Source organism: Cryptomeria japonica, chromosome 8 (genome assembly GCF_030272615.1).
Source record: "Cryptomeria japonica chromosome 8, Sugi_1.0, whole genome shotgun sequence".
Lineage (NCBI taxonomy): Eukaryota > Viridiplantae > Streptophyta > Pinopsida > Cupressales > Cupressaceae > Cryptomeria > Cryptomeria japonica.
The window spans coordinates 439,272,428-439,294,520 of record NC_081412.1 but is presented as its reverse complement, the minus strand read 5'-3'; the positions used below and the strand labels follow the sequence as shown (position 1 = coordinate 439,294,520).

At 35.6% G+C, this 22,093-nt stretch overlaps 1 protein-coding gene across 1 annotated transcript in view; it reads left to right on the top strand.

The window, feature by feature from the left end:
- Window positions 1-9,685, top strand: part of LOC131052230 (uncharacterized) — a 66,159-nt gene extending 56,474 nt beyond the window's left edge. The window contains exons 6-13 of the mRNA XM_057986849.2: window positions 3,065-3,157; window positions 4,536-4,715; window positions 4,833-4,900; window positions 5,006-5,057; window positions 5,201-5,254; window positions 5,359-5,451; window positions 8,757-8,823; window positions 9,115-9,685. Of these exons, the coding sequence (XP_057842832.1) occupies window positions 3,065-3,157; window positions 4,536-4,715; window positions 4,833-4,900; window positions 5,006-5,057; window positions 5,201-5,254; window positions 5,359-5,451; window positions 8,757-8,823; window positions 9,115-9,206 (699 nt within the window). The 3' untranslated portion in view covers window positions 9,207-9,685. The remainder of the gene's footprint in view (window positions 1-3,064; window positions 3,158-4,535; window positions 4,716-4,832; window positions 4,901-5,005; window positions 5,058-5,200; window positions 5,255-5,358; window positions 5,452-8,756; window positions 8,824-9,114) is intronic.
- Window positions 9,686-22,093: the final 12,408 nt, after the last annotated feature.

Here is a 22,093-nt window from a genome sequence, read left to right as displayed (position 1 = left end):
ATTCTCTTACAAGGCTATAGATGCCAAAAATTGGAACTTGCTGTCATCCCCCCACTACACAGAAAATAAGCTACACTACCTTGCCGCCCTACACCAAAAAGTAGCAAACAAACCATCCTACTCGATAGGAAAACTGTTGAATGAGGCCAATGGACACCACCGCAAGCCTAGACAAGAAAAAAACACGGTGATACTGAACTCCTGCATGCAGTCCATGAAGAAGATCAGTTCAAAACAGTCAGAGCCTTCCTCAGCCAGCAACTCACACAAGCAAAGAGATCGTCCCTGCATGCACAGCTTCCAAAGGACAACTGCCTTCCACGTCAGCCTCCCCTCACACAAATTGCACAGCAGGGGCCAGTTATGATCTCTTTTTCTAATGCATCAAGCCTTTCCAGGAAAAGAAGGCAACATATAAATGTTAGAATCCCCCAAGCGACCCTTAATGTGAATTACACACAGCTTGCTCTCACATAAATGTTAACTACTTACAATAAGCTCCTAGATCATCTACTTGCTCATAAACTGCCTGAATTTCTTCACACATGCTTTTGGCAGGAGCCTCCACTTGGTGCAAACTTCCCTCATCCAAACTGTCCCTGTCTCGCAGACATTCCATATGTGGTAGCACTGTGGATTATTCAGTCCAAACAGCAGGGTGTGCAACCTGTGACTTAAGCTTTTCCTTGAAATCTGTTGCAATGGTTGTGCGATACTTGAAGATCCCCATGTTTGCAATGCAATCTTGCCCAATTATTTTCATAACATTTTCAAACGACTCCAGATCAGAAACAGAAAAAGTTTCTTCAAGTGTCCATCTCTGATTGCTTTGCTATATAGACTCTCTCCCCTTACCTCCGCGTTGCTGCATTTTCATACTTCCCTTGAAGCTGAGCTTGGTAAATAACCTAGTTCAATAGAAACGTAAGGCACCTCTAGGGAGGTCCTAAAGAAAAGCACAATGCTCTACTTGCCACCTCCACGATTAAAGCCCTTTGCACATGTAGAAATGGACAAAAAGGCAAATGCCATAATTTTCTGTACACATGCAAGCGCTACCATTGCCATGCATTATAAATTGTGCCATCTTAAGCCTTTCAATAATTCCCTGTTGGAAGACAACACATTCTCAACATACCTTACTTTACAATTCCATGCAGCTAAACGTAGGGTACTTTAATCTCATTGACAAGACTTAAGGCAGGCAATGTACTTTAATCTCATTGACAAGACTTAAGGCAGGCAATCCATATTAAAGATTGGGAGATTTTCCTCTCATGATATCAGCTTCATGCACGAAAGGGGTGAATTGAAGCTGGTCTATCCTAGCATTAGCAAGAAATCAGCATGACTAATGCTTTCCGTATAGGAATGAACAAATAAGACCTCTTTGAATTTTATACACAGGCTATTAGCCTCAGCTAAACAATTGATTAATTTTCAATTCACTGTGTCTCCCTTTGCTAGACCTAAAATGACAATGGAGAATTGCCTTCTACAATCAATCTCTTACACTTAACCGTTAACACCAATTTAAATCCCTCAAGAAAAGCTTCCAATATTGCCTCATTATATGTATAGGTCGCCAAAAGGAACAACCTGGCACTGATAAACTTACACAAGTCATCATTAAAAAGGATACTTGAGATGCCTCATCAAAGTTGAGCTTAAAGAATCCATCCACTGGTTTTTTCCATGAAACCAATTATTTGTAATTCTTTTTTTTAATACCCTATTGATGAGGGCATGTTTATATGCGTTTTTTGTTTAGTATCTAAATTTCTTTTCACAATCCATGTTAATGATTTGCAAAGCTTTTGGAGCAAATTGTGTAACAAATTTTGCATTGACATTCTGGGTCACACTCTGTGTTCCATCACCAAGAGAGCATAGGCAAGAGAGTGAAGATTATGGATACTAGTAACACCTATATAATGCTCAAGATGCCAAGAAAGGTGGGTTAAGTGTGGAAACATAGAAGGCTATTAGAGTTGTGATATAATAGTGTATAAACTGGGAGCCATGACAGCCCAATTTATACACCATTATTTCACATCACCAATAGCCTCCTCCTATGTTTCCCTAGGTAAATCTATCTTGGCATTTTGAGCATTATATAAGTGCTACTAGTATCTGCAATCATCACTCTCTCGCCTAAGTTGTCTTGTTGATGGATCATGAAGCAAGATTTGAAGTTATCTCCAAAATATTTGCAAATCAACACTGTCACTGTTTGTTTTTCCTTTATAGAGAAATGGATTCACATGGCTTTCTTGATAAAGCAACGACATCTTTTCTCTATGTTGAGAAGGCTATTGTTGTTGTACCAGTATGTAGTCACTGCTACAACAATGTTGCTATCCATTTTCCTCTTTAAATCCCAATGTTAACTATTTTCTACCAACTTAAGTTTGATCTCATTAAGCATATTTTGTAGGCATCAAGCCTTAATCTTTTTCATATTAAGGACTAATTATATCTGATTATTACTTTAGAACTATCAATTCAAAGTAAAGCTCCAGGGTATTATACTACATAACTATATACCTATCTTGTGTGTGCAAAATGATCTGCACACACAAGATATATTTATATGCATTTTTTCAATTAAGATCTCTACTTTTCATTTTCTTCTACCTTGATAGACGAATGCATTCATATGGGGACCTTGATATTGATAAGTGATTTGTTGTTGTAGCAGTGCCCAGGTGCTGTTGCAACAATATTCAAGTTGGATCTCCTTAAGAATATTTCCACAGGCCTCAAGATTTATTTTTTTCATCATAAGGATGAATTATATATGATTATTACTTTAAACTCTAAAGCAATTAGATCATAATAAAGCCCCAGACAAATGTACTACAGAAAAAATATAGAGAGTTGCAATACAATCCACACAACATGATATCTTTAAATACATTCTTTTGTTAAAGTTTCCAAATTGTCTTTTCTTCTTCCTTGGAGTAATGCATTTGTATAGGGATGTTGATGGCAAGTATCAAATGAATCTAAGTTTTATGATGTCTTGATGAGATGAAGTTCTTTGATATGTTGTTTTATGCAGTTAGATGATGAATGTTGCAATAACTGTGAGGAAGTCCGTGAAGCATATCGTAAGAAGGGCTGGGCAATGACAAATCCTGATTTGATCGATCAGGTAGGAAATTTATATACGTTCCTCATAATTTAATACATGTAGGTTTTGGATTGTTATATAGGCAAATAACATATCCTGGCAAAACTAAAAAAATCAAATTCAATGTATTGTTTATATCTGTATTTATCTTTTCTATTTCTTAGTTTCAATTTCCAACTACACTACATTGTTTTATCCACTTGCTATCCTAATTTTGTATCATGTATTTCTATGCAAGTAATTACTTTTGAATGCTTCGGGTATAAAAAGAAATATTGTCTACTTTGAAACATTGCCTCAGCTTACCGATTTATTTGACTTCACTCTTGTTAATGAACATTCTTTTTCCTATTCTGTTAAAACTACAGTTGTTTTGGTCCATCATAGATAATTGCTAATGCTAAGCTTTTTGTGTTACTCATCTGGTGTTAAATAGTTTGCATTTCCAGATGCCTTATTTTTAAGCTTTAATATGTTAGACTTGGTCAACATGGTGGGATTTAGTGGTAACATGAGTTGTATGAATCTCCTCGTTTTTATAAATGAAACAAAGAAGAAAAAAGTATTTACGAGGCAGAAGATTTTGTGTAAAATCTAGTCCCTATAACTTTATGGTAGATTATTTGACCATACAATAACAAATCAAAGAATATTTTACCAGGCAATGTAGAACTTGAATTTTGTCCAGGCAAAATACTGCGTTTACAATTAGAGGATCATGGAAAGATATTGGGTCCTGCGGGGAGGCTTATAAAGTGCATTGGGCTTATTTTAGACATTTATAATTTATTTTGTTGAAACTTGAAATTGAGGAAAATAGTTCTCACAAATTTTTTTCTTCAAAACTGATATAATATTTGAAGTTGCATTAATCAAATTACATTTAATTCAAAATGTGAGCAACAGGACAGAGATTGATGGGATTGTTTATAAAGTGCAATGGGCTTATTTTAGACATTTATAATTTATTTTGTTGAAATTGAGGAAAATAGTTCTCACAAATTTATTTTTTTCAAAACTGATATCATCTTTGAAGTTGCATTAATCAAATTACATTTAGTTCAAAATGTGAGCAACAGGACAGAGATTGATGGGATTGCTGTTTTGAACTTTGAAGAGTCTTCTTTGCTTTGTTTCAGCTCAAATTTAATTTGTATGTTATGACTTGAGAAACAAGCCTTCAACAACATGGTGAAAGTATTTGCATCTTACCTCTTCAGCTAACATTGTAGAAACTTGCATTGAAAGTTTAAATTTTATGTTTGGTTGAATGAACTTCATTGGTGATAGAATTATATTTAATTGAAGCTATTATATTTTTAAGCTTTTAATATTACTTGATATTGCTTTTATTATTTATATACAAAATAATTTTCCATTGGCTTGTGATCTTTTGTAGTGTAAAAGAGAAGGCTTCCTTCAAAAGATTAAAGAGGAAGAAGGTGAAGGATGTAACATATATGGGTATCTTGAGGTGAACAAAGTGGCTGGCAATTTCCATTTTGCTCCAGGCAAAAGTTTCCAGCATTCAAATATGCATGTACATGATCTCTTGGCATTTCAAAAGGAGAGCTTCAATGTAAGAGGCTGATTGGCTTTGTCTTTGCTTATTAAGTGTTTGTTTCGTTGTCAGTTTAGTTACTAGTCCAGAGATAATTGTACACAATACTAAAGATGTAAACATGTTGATTTGCAGGTCAGTCATAAAATAGATAAATTGAGTTTTGGAGCACATTTCCCTGGAGTTATAAATCCTCTTGATGGGTAAGTAAGGTGGTTGCAATGAAATGACTTTGCTTAAATAAGTATAGTACTTGCTTTGATTGGATGCAGATTGAGTTAGTTTTATCTCATTTGGTTCTCTTGCAGAGTAGAACAAGGACAACAAACTGCCACTGGCATGTACCAGTATTTTATTAAGGTGGGAATACCATGTTTATCAAGGTGTTGCTGTTCTCTTTTATGATCCATGAGGAATGTTTTTTTTTGAAAGGCTGTAAAGTTTTTTGTGTTTTTTTTAAAGTGACTTTGGTTTTGACGTCATATCCTTTTTACTTTTTTCAGGTGGTCCCAACTGTCTATACTGATATAAGAGGGAATAAGATCTTGACTAATCAGGTTAGTATGGGGTTAGAATATCAAGTTACTTTTCATACATGCACAGTAGCAATGGTTATGTAAGATGTGTGACATAACTGCAAATTTAATATGGTTATTTGTAGTTCTCAGTGACTGAACACTTCAAAGCCGCAGAAATTGGATTAAGCCGGTCCCTTCCTGGCGTGTTTTTCTTTTATGATCTTTCCCCAATAAAGGTGAGCACAAGCATAATTGTAATTTGCAGTTCTTTTTATCTCAAACGCGTTAACAAACTTCATTGTTTGTGCGTACTTTAGTATCAAGAGTGTGCTGTAATATTTTATTGTGGATGTCACTGTGAATGCTTTTGTATCTGTGTGCTGAATGGTAAAATGGAATGTACTACAAATTCATTTTATGCAGTTTTATCTTCTCATGATTGTAGCTCATAGATCCTGTTTTCTCTTTCCTTCAGCTACTTTGAAATCTTGTAATCTATGCAGATTCTTGGAGTTGCACTAAAAGTCATCTGGGAAAAAATCTGATGCTGACATTGTTTGTGCAATAAAATGGGACAAATACCTCCCCTATTACTTAGTTTCAATGTTACCCAGGGATGCCCCCCGGGAACATTGACAATCTACCTGTCTTAGACAACTAGGATGTATTGGGGATGGGGATGGGGATGGGACTTCCCTTCTTTCCCTGCGGCACACACAAACAAACAGTGAAAAAAGCACAGAACAAATAAATACCTACAACTGGAGCCCACCAAGTCCCAAACCATGTTATGTTATGTCTGTGATTGTTAGTTTATCAGATGGATTATGAAATCAATGGATTGTTGTAATTTATTATACCTGTAAAAATACCAGCTTCTTTTAGTTTGTTTTAACTTTTAAGTTGTTTCTAGATATATTTTAATCTGTCTATATCTTAAATATTCAAATATTAGTCTTTATACATTATTTTAATGGCCTTCTCTATCCCCAACTGTCCTTGAAACCCCCTCTCCCCTTGTCTGCAAAACTTGGAGAATCACTGGGACTTGGACTGGAGTACATTTTGTGCTCTTGGGAACATATCCACCAAAATTCATCTGCGTCTATAATAATATATTAACTTGTTGGTTAATTCATGGAATATTAATTAAGATATTTATTTAGTATATAAATTATTACTTATTTCAATTTTTGATAGAGTACCGAGGGATCTAACAGGGCCCTTGCCCATGAAATAGAAACACCAAATAAATACATTGATCCATTAATGATAAGAATTGCTAGCCAACTAAACACTAATCTGAGGCTAGCCTAAAAACAAGGGGGCCTTATCAGCCGTTTTCGAAACCAATGCACTCACCACCTCTTGTGCACCAACCTCTCCAAGATCTCCAGGTCCTGTTTCAAGGCTGCTGCTAGCATCATGACAGATTGGTACCTTCTTGCCCACACTATCCTCCTGGCATCTAAATTAGCTCCAGGAAAAATCATTAATTTTCCAACTGCCTTGCTTAGCACACCACCAAAGAGTAATGGGAAGGAATGCAGACAAGCCAGTTCCAGTTTTCCATCTTTTTCTGGGATTGTCAGGAACTTAACCACTAAAGCCAGATCTTTATTATGGTTGACCAGCTTCTCCTTCTGCTGGAATACAGTTGGATTTCATCAGTTACGGTTTGCATTTCCTTATACATTTAGGGACTGCTTTACTGAGGAAAGTCCTTCACTACCGTGAAAATCATCACCTTTTCTGTTGCCTGCACTGTTACATCGGGGAGAACCATAATGATTATCCACTCGCAGATTGTTCTTTTGGGTACCAAATCTTCCAAATTTTGGCAGAATCTGCTGCAATAGTTCTAGATCTGAAGATGCCTCTCTTTGCAATATCCTTTAAACCTAAAATGAATTTTATCATGTGCAGGGTTGTTGGAATTGGACAACAAAAAATTGCCTCCAATCTGTGGTTGGATACTATACCATGATACAACAGATCACGTACCCTACCCATCACTTGTTGCTTCCTAATTCTCATACCTACCGTTGCAGACATCTGACACTGTTTGGAAGGAGAACTTGTGGACATAAATACCCTACAAAACAAATAAGTAATACACCTTTGAAAGAAGGGTCATCACTTATAATTAAGTTGAAAGGTGGTGAGACAATTCACTTTGCACATTCCAAGGTTTTATCTCATCCCTCTTCATAATGTAGCCTCCAACTTTACCAGTGACCACTTTTCATATGCCTTAGTGAAAAATTGTAGGCCTTTGAGCCCAATACTGATATCTTCCCCACAAACCAGAGAATAAGTGGTAATCAAGGGATCCGACCCATTCCAGAATTCCAATCAGTCACTGATTTCTTCAGACCAAGGATTAAACTCTATGCTGGAGTTGGCCAAAATAATCTGGACACCTTGGAAAAAATCATCAAAATGCTTCCAAAGCTCCAAAGCCTTGTTTAAAAGACTTTTTAACTTCCAACAACGGGCAAATGTCTTAGACAGCCCAGAGATCACTACCATAGAGTCTCCTTCCACTATCAGCTTCTTACAACCCACTGACAGAGTCAAATTGATACCTTGCACCATTGCCATCCACTTTGCTTCATTATTATCCTGGTACACCCAAAAAATTATCCCCCTTTCACAAACCGACCATGTTTATTCCACTGTGAACATCCAGCCCTTGCCAAACCCAGGTTGTGTCCAGAGGCACCATCAAAATTAAGTTTCAAGAATCCCTTAGGAGGTTTCATCCAAAATTGATTACTGTGTACTACAGTTTATCAATCACCCCTTGAATGGGGTATTTATAGCATATAAGTTATTAATGCATTAGTTCAAAGAATATTAATTAAAATGTAGATAAAAACCATATAGCCTTTCAGTAGTCTACAATGAATAATCAATTCCATGATTATAACAATAATAAAGTTAATTGGACTATATATTTAATATAAAATAGATTAATCTATGTACTTTTGTTCTATAATTATAAATTTATAATATCATTAGATTATATTATTATGTTATAATTTTATGATGTATTGAAATAGGCAATCTGTGCATGTGCTCATGCACTTAGTGCACATGCATACTTCTAAATTCCTGCATCTTATTCGTTCGGAAACCTGTTGTGCCTGCTCCTTGCTCCCTGCTTTCTCATCCTGGTAAATGTGCATGTTCATGGGTAGTACATTCCTATCAGAATTTGAAGATCTTCTATGTCTCCAGAAGTAGTAAATTTATACCAAATGCCATGCATTACAGAAAACAATAGCTTTTTAATGACCACTTGAGAATTTACTCAAAATTTTCTTTGAAAAGCAAACGGCAATATTGACTTTGTCTTTTATTTGTAGAAGCATTTGTGGCATGTGTTGTGAACTTATAATTAAGAAAACTGTCTTGTAGGTCTAGTTTGTTTCCTTGAAGTGATTATAGAAACTGTCTTGGTTCATTATACTCTATTGATATTGTTTTGTTTATAATGTTTGTAAAGTAATTCTTTATGAATGAACTTAAATTGCAGGTTCAGTTCACGGAACAAAGGACCCCATTTTTGCATTTCCTAACAAATGTTTGTGCTATTGTTGGAGGTAGGCACTTTTATTTTAAGGATCAAACAATAAGTATGCCCAAATCCATTGTTAATTTGGATTGGTTTGTGGTATCCTTATGTAGATCAGAGTTTTGCCTTCAATTTTCCTTTTTGTTTTCACATATTTGATACTTAGTTCATTAGATGTGGTGTACTTCAAGGTACATTTATTTAACATTAGTAGGTGATTATTTCCACCAAATTCATTAAAACCTTCGAATAAGTGGCAGCTCAATCATTTGGTAGAATGTGCTTAGTTCTGATCTGTTTTTTAAATTTTCTTGGTCAGGCATCTTCACAGTTTCAGGGATTATAGATTCATTTATTTACCATGGTCACCGTGCAATCAAGAAGAAAGTTGAAATCGGGAAGTTCAGCTGAAATCAAGAAGAAAGTTGAAATCGGGGAGTTCAACATTCTAGAAAACACATTGTTGGGTGGCATTTGCAAGAAAGATGTTAACCTTGCAATTAAGGATTTGATAAATTTACATGTAATTCCTCAGATGGGGCTGGAAGATGCCTTTCATTTTAGTGAAACTGTGAGGTATTCAGGCCTTCATTTTTCTTAACTGAGTATTTGTAGCCTGCAAAGTGGAAATGAGAATTGTTGAAGATGAACGAGGTTTTATTGCTGGAATTGGGTTGGAGCTCTCAACTAATTTATATTGGCAGAGTGAATTCAGATGTAGCTCGACTGTTTTTATGTGTATTTTAGTAATTAGTTTTTTCATTTTTCATCAAACAGTCAGTGATCTAATCTGTCTTTTGAGGCAATTTGGTCCAGGCATCCATGCTCTTTGTTGTGTTATTTATTTGCAAATAAGATAAATTAGACTGGTGAAAGTTTCTTGGTCGTAAGTAGCATTTGCTTCCACGGTGGTGATGGCCTTCAATTTGCTTTCTAGTTTTGTTTTATAATTTATTTCATTTGAATTTATTGCACGATCAGATAAATAAGAAGGTTGTTGAACTGGTAATAAAAACCCCTGCTGCTTCTTGGTTGCAATGATGACTTTCACTCAGGTCTTGTGTCTATTTAGCTGTATGTCGATTAATTACCATGAAACCGCACACTGTATTTCTATTGCCATTATGAACTAGGTGTTTTGGCCATGATACGATTCAATTGTATATTTAATAAGGTAGCGCTTTTAATTTACATCTGTGTTCCATGGCATTTCAGTTTTGGGAATGGCAGTTTTTGGGGAAGGCGATATTTTATATATATATATATAGAGAGAGAGAGAGAGAGCAAACACAACATTATAACTGTTAACGAGAGCATTATGACAGCAGTATCAACAATTAATCATGACAGCAGTATAACAATATGAGTATATTGTTTAACATCACAACAACAATAAAATTTTGATTTCAATTCTGTTCAAATTTTATAATTGAAAATTTAATTTCAAATTCTCAAACATTAAAATATAACTATCCTACATTTCAGCTATCAGTAATGAGCTCTGTGTGTCACTCTCTGGCCGAAGTAGTTGTTCATTCGTTCATTCATTAATTTGCTTAACATATTTAGGATTAACATTGCAATGTGTTGTTTAAGTTTGTCAATATTGATGTTTGCAGACATTATGAATCACTACTAGTATTTTTGTTTTGTTTAGAGGTATGCTTATTCTTATCGATCAAGTGGGGATATAGGTGGACCAATCTTTTTTGCAACAGAGGAACTAGCAGTTTGATTCTTTGGTTTCTGCTGTCCCTGCCTCTCCGGATGCTGGCTCTGTTCCTCCTGGTGATGGGAGGTCTTCTATTCTGGACCCATCCTCTTGGCAAAAGGTTGCTGCTAGGGTTGAGGAGGGATGGATTACTGTTAAAAGTAAAAAATCTAAATCGCCCCAGTCCTCTTTTGATATGACCCTTCGATCCCATAAGGGTAGGTCAAATTCTTGATCCGTCCTGGTTGGGTTGGGGCTGCTGGTCTCTTGCAGCCCGCTAGTTTTTGTTGGGGGTCCTTATTGTGCTGTACCCCATCTTTGGTTTGGCTGTGCTGAGTCTCATTTGTGTTTTGTTTCTTTGAGTGGACTTTCAAGTTTATCTTTCGGTTCGGGTTGTTGGTTATGTTTTATTTCCATATACATAGTCAAGACATGACACTCCATGTCTTGTTGCCATTATAGAATGCCTCTCTTATGATTAGTAATAATTTGAAAGGGAATAAAACTTTAGAAGTAATATAAAACAAGGTTTACATTATGGGAAATTTAATATGATTAGCAAGCATTTGAAATCTTATTAAACAATCTAATATAACAAATGTGAGTAAATTATTAGTGACCCACCTTTAGAATGTAATTTGACAACTAATCTCAGGCTTAGATGGATTTTCAAAGCTTATTTCATTGCTAGTGTTGTCAAAGAAATGAAACCTAAAGGTAGGATTTTGAATGCTATTATAGGGTAACTTGAAATAAACAATTCTCATGGGATTTTCAATAAGTGTCACATCATTTTGTTGAGATTTTGGAGGTCTAAGTTGGATTTGTAGACTTGGATAAACCTAGTTTTGATAGTAACATCAATGAAAACCCTAAGGCTATTAATTAAGTATTTGGGTTTTTAGCAAGAAAAATGGGAATGTAGATCAAATTTTTGAGATTTGAGATCCAAGTACTTTATGAGTGTTGTAGTTTATACCCAAGCCTTAGTTATATAAAGGGAGCAAGGATTTAATTAAGTAAAAGTGCTAACTAATTAACTGAACATAAAAGAATCTCACATAACAAATCATATATATAATCTTGGTATATTTGTATTATTAATTTTAATCAAGTACATTCATTTATCCTTATATCTCCTTTTATATAATCTATATTCATTCATACATAATCATAAATGTTCCTCTATACTCTCATACATAATCACATATACAATCATGCTTTGTTAAATATATTTTTTCCTATACATATATGTAGAGAATGGGACACGACCTATCTATTCTACCACATCCTAGATGGTGCATTTTGAATATTTTTCTTCATGAGCTCCTTGTGGTAGAATGCAGTAGGATTTGATCGACTGTGTCTGCATTGTTATGCTTTTCTACCAATATCATCCCCCTTTCAAAACATTGGCTTGTCATCAAGTCAAATCTACTCAAGATTAGTATGATAATGTTAAAGTTAGGCTCCATTCATAAAACATTGTAAGATTGTTCCATCTAACGTTCTTAGTATAATTGCTCCAAACTCCTAAATGTCATCGATTTGATAAAGTTTTAACCACTAACCTTTAGTTTGCCTTTCTTTTTGAATTTACTATTATAGTGTAAAACTATATCATTAACCTTGAAATGTTTAGACTTGATGTTCTAATTGTACCATGCTTTCTGTCTTTGTCTTTATGTGCGGAGGTTAAAGACAATAAAATTAATAGGTAGGTTGGCATCCATCCCATAAACAAGTTCAAAAGGAGTATTCTTGGTAGATAGTTTGTAGGTAGTGAAATAGGCAAAGAGTACCACAATTTTTTTTAGGTCCCAATCATTTTATTTTCATCACACATCTTGGTTAAAGTAGTGCTGATAATCTTATTTAGTGCTTCACTTTCTTTGTTCACTTGCAAGTGGTAAGGTGTACTCCAATTATGAGTGATCATTGAATTGTTTAGTAACTCATTGATTATCTTGTTAACAAAGTGCTTCCCGTGATCATTGGTTATGCCCAATGGACATCCAAATCTACTAATTATGTTATGGTAGAGAAATTTAGCCACATTATATGTGGTGCACTCTATGGTTGGTTCAACCTCATACCACATGGTTAGGTAATCTATACCAGTAATAATAAATCTAGCCTTGGAATGTTTGGGTAGAGAGTATGGCTGCGATAAAATCAATGGCCTATATTTATAATGGGACCTATGCTAGGAATGGATGTAAAGGGCATTTCATCTTTGGTAGTGTGCCACCTTGTTCTTTGATAGATGCTACAATTCTTTTTAATAGATCTTCGCATCTTTATACACATTAGGCCTTCATAATCGAACTATTAGTATCTTTCAAGTATTAACGTCTTTGTAGTTATGTCCCTCGACAATGCCTTCATGTCCTTCCTTCAAGATATGTTCTCATTCATGTTCATAGATCACCCTTCAGAGAATGCAATCTTTCTCTTTATTTTTTTAATTTTTTTTATATGTCCTTTCAATCAATGTGAAAAGAAGTGAGTTTTGTAATAAAAATTGTTTGCAATGTGTTATATCGGTGGGGTATTCTCTAGTAAAAAGGAATTGGGATACATCATGAAATTCTTTTAGTAGGGCAATTATCCAAAACATATAGGTGCCAAGTAAGTCTTCCTCCTCAGCCTCTTCCAATTCTTCTCCTATGTACATTCAAAATAAGTAGTTCAAACCTTGATTATTCTTTATTGGTTTCACCATTACGTTAAAATTTTATTTCTTGAAATAATAGTAGCAATCTATAGATTCTTCCTTGCATAATCAATTTATTTAGTAAGAACTTCAAAGGCTCAGGATTTTTTTAAAATGTGATTGTTGTGGATAGAATATAGTGGTAGAATTTTATGTAATGTATAGACCATGGCCAAGGCCTCTATTTTAGTACTAGTGTAGTTTCTTTTGGCTTGGGAAATCTTGCAACTGGCAAAACCATTTGGATGATCTTTGTTACCGCGTGGTTGGGTGAGGATTGCTCCTATAGCTATTCCTAAGGCATCTACCTAGAGATAGAAAGGAACTATATAATCTAGGATAATAAGGATAAGGGTTTCTACTATTTTTTGTTTCAAAGTGCCAAATGATTGTTGAGATTGATCAACCCAAGTAATGGATTTGTTCGTCGTCTTCTTTAAGAGCTCTTCTAAAGGGTATGCTATCGTGGCATATCCTTTGATAAATTTTATATCATACCTGGTATATCCTAGAATGTTTTAACCTTTGGTGTTGTTTTAGGTAGTGGTAATGTCATACTCAAGGAAATATTCATTATGTTTACCATGAGTCCTTTACATATTATATGACCTAGTGATAAGTCAAAAGGTACCAAAAAGATGCATTTCTTGATGTTGAGAGAAATTTGCATGCTTTTGCACTTTTTTATCACAGTTCAGAGAGATTGGATGTGGTTCTAATTAAGCCATAGAATGTCCAATCATCCAAATATATGTCTATAAAGTCATGTATAAACTTGTTAAATGTATTCACCATAATTCTGCTATAAACTATTGATGTATTTTTCAACCCAAAGGGCATGATTGTATACATAAATGATCCCTACTTGGCAGAAAATGCTATTTTTGGTTGGTCTTCCTTTTTAATCTGGACTTAATAGTATCCATAAAACCATTAGTTAATGCATATATTTCTCGTCCTACCACCGATTCAAAAATTTCTTTGGTGGAAGGGGTTGGGAAAGGGTCATGAATGCACACTTTATTAAGTTCCTAAAATGGTACACATATCTAGATCTCACTTGTCTTTTTATTTAGTACTACTTGTTAGTTCAGATTTTTGTCCTTCTTAAAATATCTTTAAATTTGACCCTCAATATCCAAAATGAAGACAAACAGGAACTAACAGTTGAGTCAAGTGTGATGATTTTCTACGTCGACTCTGCTTATTTTGGAAGGCGCAAATAACTTTATATGATGGAAAACAATTAAAATAAAACTGGATGTGCTTTTGACCTGAAAGCAGAAAAGGGCTTGCTAACATCTGATACAGGGAGAAGAATGGAAACATGACACAAATTTCACCTTGCCAACATTCAGAAGAAAAGATTGAGAATGATAACAACAACTTCTCTTTGAGGGTGTATGAACATTATAGACTCAAAGTTCAAAAAATGTCCACACTCATGATTCAATGTACGGAGAATGTCGTCTGAAGATGAATGCAATTAACATAAGGAAACAACAATCACGAAGAAAGACAATTAAACAGAAAGTTCTAAAATCCTCCTTTATTCTTCACACGATAACAGAGAGCTCAAAGACCCTTCAACCCTGTTCAAACAAATCATATCCCTCCTACCGTAAAAAAAATGATGTTCCCCCTTTACGATCTTAAAATCAGAAATATTTCTCTTCCTCCAGGCATCGTCTCACCTCCTTTCTTTCAATTACACATATCACCTCCTTTCTTTCCGATGATATCTTTTCCAAAATTATTTCTTTTTAACCTTTCACCTTCCCGTATCCTTACTATATAAAATTCACTTCCAATAAATTAAAATATTAGAGTACAAAATTTACTTGATGTACTCTATTATTTGTTGACAGGTGGAGATAATGAACCTTCAGCTTGTCTGAACCATTTCCCAACAATTTCATTTACTGTTCTAGATACAATAACACAACAGAGCCTTCCGCCATAGGCTCTTCACTTATCAGTGAAGACCCAAAATGAGCTCACCCCAATGGATTTTTTTGTTGGAGATGATATAGCATAGCCTTCATACTCTCATCTTGTACAATCTGGGTATGCATTAAAATTCACAAATACTCCCCAATTGTTAGATTGCTTCCTTGCAAAAGTCACTATATGAACCATTCCTTGCGGTCATGCTCCTCAAGGCATTTGGTTAAACAATATATGCGCAATGCTTTAGATTATATACCCTGGCTATACTTCTGCATTTTGTATTCATGCAACATTGGCTCTTTCTTGAGGTTCCCTGTCATCGCATCTTATGCCTGTCATACAATTGTACCCCCCTCGCCAAGGCTACAATCCTTGGTGATATCTCATCGAACAGGTTACCACATGTTACCGAGCATTTCTCTTCTACAATGGAGCCAATGATTGGAGACATTTTATTGCAGTCTGTAGGATGGCACAAACTCTGAACCATTGAACCTGACTATACCTTCATTCCACAGTACAAGGGAGGCCCGAACTATAAAGATTGTCTAACAAATTCAGTTTGATGCTTTTGTCGGTCTACGGCAGAATTATGAACCTTCGAACTTCAACTTTTATTTGGTACAAAAGTTCATAGAGAGCCCGACTTTTTCAACTACATAAATTTCAAACTTTGTTAAATGCGGCCACCTGCTGCTTGTTCTTTCAGGTAATTACTGAGTTGTTTGATTCAACTTCAATGATGAAGCTAAATTACCTAGAAGCTTTCTACCATGAGAAAGTTGGTGTAGAGTTCTATTTATCTTCATAATGCCCTTCTCCACGAGCTCCATAGCCAATGATATAGTTGGGTTTCACAGGAAAGATAAAAACACTAGCCGCTGTGGTGGGGGTTCCCCATAATGCGATTTGAGTCCTCTGTCATCATAGATGTCATAAAATTCTAGCATCAATGCTAAAGTTGCGAAGTCTCCCCTTCTTTTATATGTTGTTCAATTTTAAATTCTGCGAATCTATAAAATTCTCAATCACGGACCCATAGCCGAATCATCAGGCTCAATTTTCAAACTCAACTTATGAACATGAGATGGCAGTTCTTGAGACAAAACAACTCTCGGTCCTTATCCGTGCTTCCAAAATCTTACTTAACTATCCAGGCCAATGTCATATCTCATGCAAAGCTATGCCGAAACATTTCTTGCAAAGAGAGTTTCAAGGCTCTTTATTTGTGTTGCCCGACAATGCATGTCGGCGAGTCAGAGGAAAAGTTACACTTTCGAACCATTTTTATTTCATTCGGGAGTTTGATAAAAGCCCCGACATCCCAACTCTATATGGACTCCTAGCTCTTTCAAAACCGTTTTAATATTGTTGACCGGGCTCATATGATATTCTTGAATCATGTGTCATTAAGTACTTCAGGAACCAAGTCGGGTTTTATGTAGCCCGTTATGATTGTCACTCTCCATATAAATATATAATGGAGATCAAATTTTTAAATTTATTAGCTTCGGTTCAAAAGTTTGTGGAAGCCCCCGTTGAATTCACCATCGTCACAATAGTGTATATCATTACTTATGTTGAGAGGCATCTACAATGACATCAAAATGTATGTAAACAAAAATCTATGAAATGACCTCTAAACTATGCTCTCAGGTAATCCATGCAATGTCACCACTTCCTTGAAAAATAGGTCTGCTACATGCAATGCATCTAATGTCTTCTTACAAGGTATGAAATGAGCCATCTCCGAAAATCTATAATAAGGATGAAAAGTAGAACTGAACTTCAAATCTGTCTTCATCTTCTTCCAAAGTGTTCTCCAAAAATAACCAACAAATTTAGTGTCTTTGCTTGAAACTATGCTCTTAGGTAATCCATGCAATCTCACCACTTCCTTGAAAAATAGGTCTGCTACATGCAATGCATCTGATGTCTTCTTACAAGGTATTTGATCGCATACACTTGTTTCTCAATATTTGGATACCTCAACTTTGCATCTTTGAGTGGTGCACTCATGTCAAACATACATGCCCCATTGCAAATGGGAGCCCCACTTTTTTGCTTTTAGCTTAGGTGTTTTAGTTGTCCTAGCTTGGTAGTAGCCCTAGTTGTTAACCTTTTCTTGTGAGAGGAATTAAGTTTTGTTAGTGTCAAGATTGAGGGAAGTTGTCAATGTTGTCGTGTTGCAAAGGCGATATCAAAGTGGTCGATGTTGTTAGAATGCAAGATGTCATTGGGCAAGGAGTGGTAAGTTTTCTTGTAGTTCCATTAGGACCCAAATGGGAAAAAAATAGGGAAATTTGATTAAGTCTGGAGCTAACCCCCTTGTACTAGTCACTGGGTTTATATTCTTTGTCAATCATATAAATCATATTATCAACAATGTTTATTTAAATATTTACTTCAATAGTATTGGCTGTTGGTATTTTGGTATGGTTTTGTCATTGATGTCAACACCTACTAAATACACCTATTTTGGAGATCCAACAACATTCACCGGCAAGCAGTAATCTGTGCAATAGTTATTGGTATATGATCAACTAGCAGGATATAATGTCCCCGGTACTTGGAATGACATGAAAGACACTTGGTAATGTCGAAGACATCATGTGGATACTTTATTTTGAAGTACTAATCATTGATATATTCTTATTTGCATATTTGCTTTTACCCGATGTGAAATTGAAACACCAAAAATATCATTTTTTTAGCAAACTAACATGTCTGACTGTTGAAAGTGTCACACAGGTTGCGCTTTGGCGCTATTGAACACGTTCTAGCGCTACCGACACTTATGTTTTTAGCGCTATTATTCTTACAATAGCGCTATTGTCCAAATTTTAGCGCTTTTAGAACTGTTTTGGCGCGTTTGTCATTATTTTGGCACCATTGATAATCTTTCAGCACTTTTGCCTCTCTGTGTTTCCCATTATTTCAGCGCTTTTGTGTTAAATAGCGCCTCTAGTCAAACACAGACTAGCACTATTGTAACAGAATGTCGTAAAAATCACCTTGTAACCAAAAAAGTGAAAATTTTAGGCTTGTGGAAGCCCCCCCCTTGGACGTAGATTTTACTAACAATTTGTTGTTTGTGCAGGTTAAAACTCACCATTAAAAATTACAAATTTTCCTTTGGTGCTTTTAAAACTTGAAAAAACAAAATTTCATTGCTTTCTAGTTACGATCACTCGTCTTTTGGTGCTTTTAAAACTTGAAAAAAACCAAAATTTCATTGCTTTCTAGTTAGGATCACTTGTCTTTTGGCACTTAAAATCAACAAACAAATTTGATTTCCTTGCATCAAACTAAAAGATTCACAATCCACACTTCAAATTTTGGTGCACATAAAATACACAATCCACTTGTTTTGATTTTTTGCAAGCAATTTTACTTCAAGCAAATGTGTTTTCATTAAGTTGACCAGGATTTCCAATTCCTAGATTACAAAACACATTGCTTTTGAAGTTAAAAAGAACACCATGGTTGTTGGAGCAACATCTCCAAATAGTTAGATCACATTGCGATGATGGGTTAAAAAGAACAAGTGTCTTTCGTACTTGGCACACTTGTGCAAAAAAGTCAGTCGAGTGGTCCTACCTCTAACACACACTATCCTCTCCCTTGGCTTTCGTGGTCCTAGGTGCAAGAGAAAAGTGTTAGTAACACTCAAAATTTTATCTTTTTAAGAGAGGCCTGCCAAGGGATCGATACTCTTGGGAATGACCTCGCGCGGTAAATCCTTCGAGCCACTATAGAAATCAGGTGAGAGCGAAAGCTGTAGCCTTGGGTATAGCTGTTCCTGTAGTGTAACTCGCCGAAAGGACAAATGGGCCCCACCACCAGTTACAAGGCTCTTAAGTGGGTCACTGTAGAATGAACTTATGTCCAAAAACATCGAACATGACTAAACACCTTTAAGTAGTAGCCCACCCGTTCTATTGATTGAGGATATTTGCGATATAATTTAGTGCAAGAGCATAGATGGTTTTGCTCCCAAGATACTCACCATACATATTTCCTTGAGTAGAAACATAGCTTTTTGAAAGGTCACTTGTGGCTTGATAAAAGTGGTGACTCCCCCATCATAGGGATCATCTATTTGTTATGCTCGTGCAAGACTTAGTATATCACATCCTTACCTGCCATGGCGGGATTCATAAGGTATGTAGTACCAAAGTCGAAGAAATATCAAGATGTGGGCTAAATTTATCACAACTGGCCATTTGACCTTAGGGATAAAAAGTGTTTGAAGTGTGTTCGTTTTAAAGACCAAGTACAAATTGAGCCGACTTCAGGCTTTGGAAATACACCTTAAAATACATAAAGGAAGGGTCATATACAAATCCAAGGATTGGGTTGATCTAGACCCATACTCATTTGTGCCTTTTAGGCAACATTCTTGTGTTTGTGTGCTTGCTTTGTTTTCTTGTCAAAGAAAAATCAGAAAATCACTTTCAAAAACCAAGTATTCATCCAACCAAACATCTTTCAACAAACAACCAAACACATCAAAAACACAGTGCAAACAACAAAGAGTCAAATTTTATGACCATTCTTCACATCTTGCGAAAGAAGAAGCGTCATCAGAATATCAACTTGAAAAGAAAACCATTAAGCTCAAAGGCTTTGATCAAAAGGAGGAAGTTCTTTTATATAAATAGACAAATCTTTGTCTCACATAGAGTCTTTCTGCATCACATGCGCCTCTACCTTCAAGGCAAAACAAATGAATTTGATTCAGAGACTTTGAACCGCAGAGCTTTTATGCAATATAGAGCTCTGAGTTATCACAAAAACCAAGGAGGTAAGATTAATCCCAACTTCTTCCCAAACGTCTGTATCACATACAACACAGCTCGCGAAATACCACCAACACCCGAAAGGGAAGAGGTAGAGTTTGTCCCATTTGTCACACAAAGTTTTTATTGAAGTTAAAAACATCCATCATCTTATTCATCCATCATCACTTCATCATCAATCTGTTCCAACTCTCAAAACATTAAGAGGTTTTTGTCCCAAAGTTCTCTTTTAGATATTGCTTGAATCAAACACATCACATCACTTTTTAGATTGTTTCTACATCTAGGATAAGCTCATCCTAAGAGACACATCTATGCAGGTTAAAACTAGTTCATGAGCAAATCCTCTCATTACTAGGTAGTTCAATCTGTAACACATCTCAGATTGTTCTACACCTTATCACATCCAAAACTTATCAAACAAACAAGCAATTCAAAGAAGGAATTTCGGTTACATCTACCTTAAAAATGCTAGAGATCCACATACAACACAATTCACCAACCATCAATCTTTCATTTCATCAAAAACTCATCATCATTTTCACACAACTTCAACAACAGCTTGCAAGCAAAATGGCTCAAACCTGATCACAATCAAGGCAACGAGAAATCGAAATAGAAGAAGAAGAAGAGGAAAATCTCAATGAATTTCAAGAAGCACTTGGAGGAAATACGAATGACGAAAACCCAAGTACTTCTACTCCTGCAACAATAGAAAGGGCTCAGCATAACCCTCTCTTTAATAGACTTTTTGACGAAATACTTAGGAGCAATGCGGACACTCACTTCTTAAGACTCACTTAAGAAGGAGCAAAACTCCCCTCTGACTTTGATCTTGCCCAACTAAGACAAGCATCAGAAAGACAAAGTCGCCTTGAAGAGGAAAGAGGAAGAGATCCCATCAGATATAACATTCCTCGAGGTAACCCACCACCTCTTCCTCCAAATGAATGGAGATGTTGCAGCAACAAGTTGAGAATCTCGCCCAACAACTTCATAGTGGTGTCAGAACTAACCAATTCTCACTCAATGACATTTGTCCCTATCCTTTTGATAGGAATCTTTATATGCCACCCTTTCCACGAGAATTCGAAACACCCAAATTTGAAAAATATAAAGGAAAGGGAGATCCCCGTGATCATGTCAGAGAATTTCATTCCGCTTGTCTTGAAGTGGCATATGAAGACACCTACTTAATGCACTAGAAAATCGTTAGTGTTAGTCAATCAAAAACTAATCTAAAAAGGCATATCAAGAGAGACACTAAAAACATGAAAGCATATTTAACTAACAAAGCAAACATGGTGATGCATCTCCAAATACCTCCTAACATGCTCTTAGCTCCTTCTCCCTTGTTCCTCTCATCTCCAAGTTCCAAAATAGTATAGCTCTCAGCAGCTTTTTGCACTATGGATGCTTATGGAGGATTGAGATTGTAGTATTGTGCTCCAAATGTAAAATGAAAAACTTAAATACTAGATGATATTGAAATGATTGATTTTAACCCAAAATAACAAGATATTAGATTGCTATGCTAAAATGCTCTCTAAAAATGCCTATAGCTTAAATGCATAAAAGTTTTCAGGATCTGGATTATGAAGAAATGGGCTCTATTTATAGGAAAAATGGAGCAATGGATGGTTGAGATTGAGCAATCTCAACAAGGGTCAGGATTCAATGATTTCAAATCCATGTGAGGGCTTTCAACCCAATCCCAGGATGACAAGTGTCAATGTGAGATAGGTTGAGAGGAGAGGGAATAAGCATTTAATGCTTGACATGACCTTGGGAGTTTTAAAGTCAACGTTGGTTGAATGAATAAACTCTTTATTCAAAGAATAAAACTTTTATCCAATGGATAAACTCTTGTGCAAATGTGAAATGGATGAATATGGTCAAAACAATAAATGTTTGGGGAGACAAGTTTGAAATAACCATAAATGGTTATGTAAGAGCCATAAATGGTCATGTAAGAGCCATTAGTGGTCTTGGAAGACTTTGGGGGTTAATTTGTTGAACACACAAAGCATTAAATGCTTTTCAAAGACTTTGGAGTCTTTGAGAAGTGACTTCATTTTGCTTAGGAATGTGACAATAATTAGGGGATGGATTAGGCTAA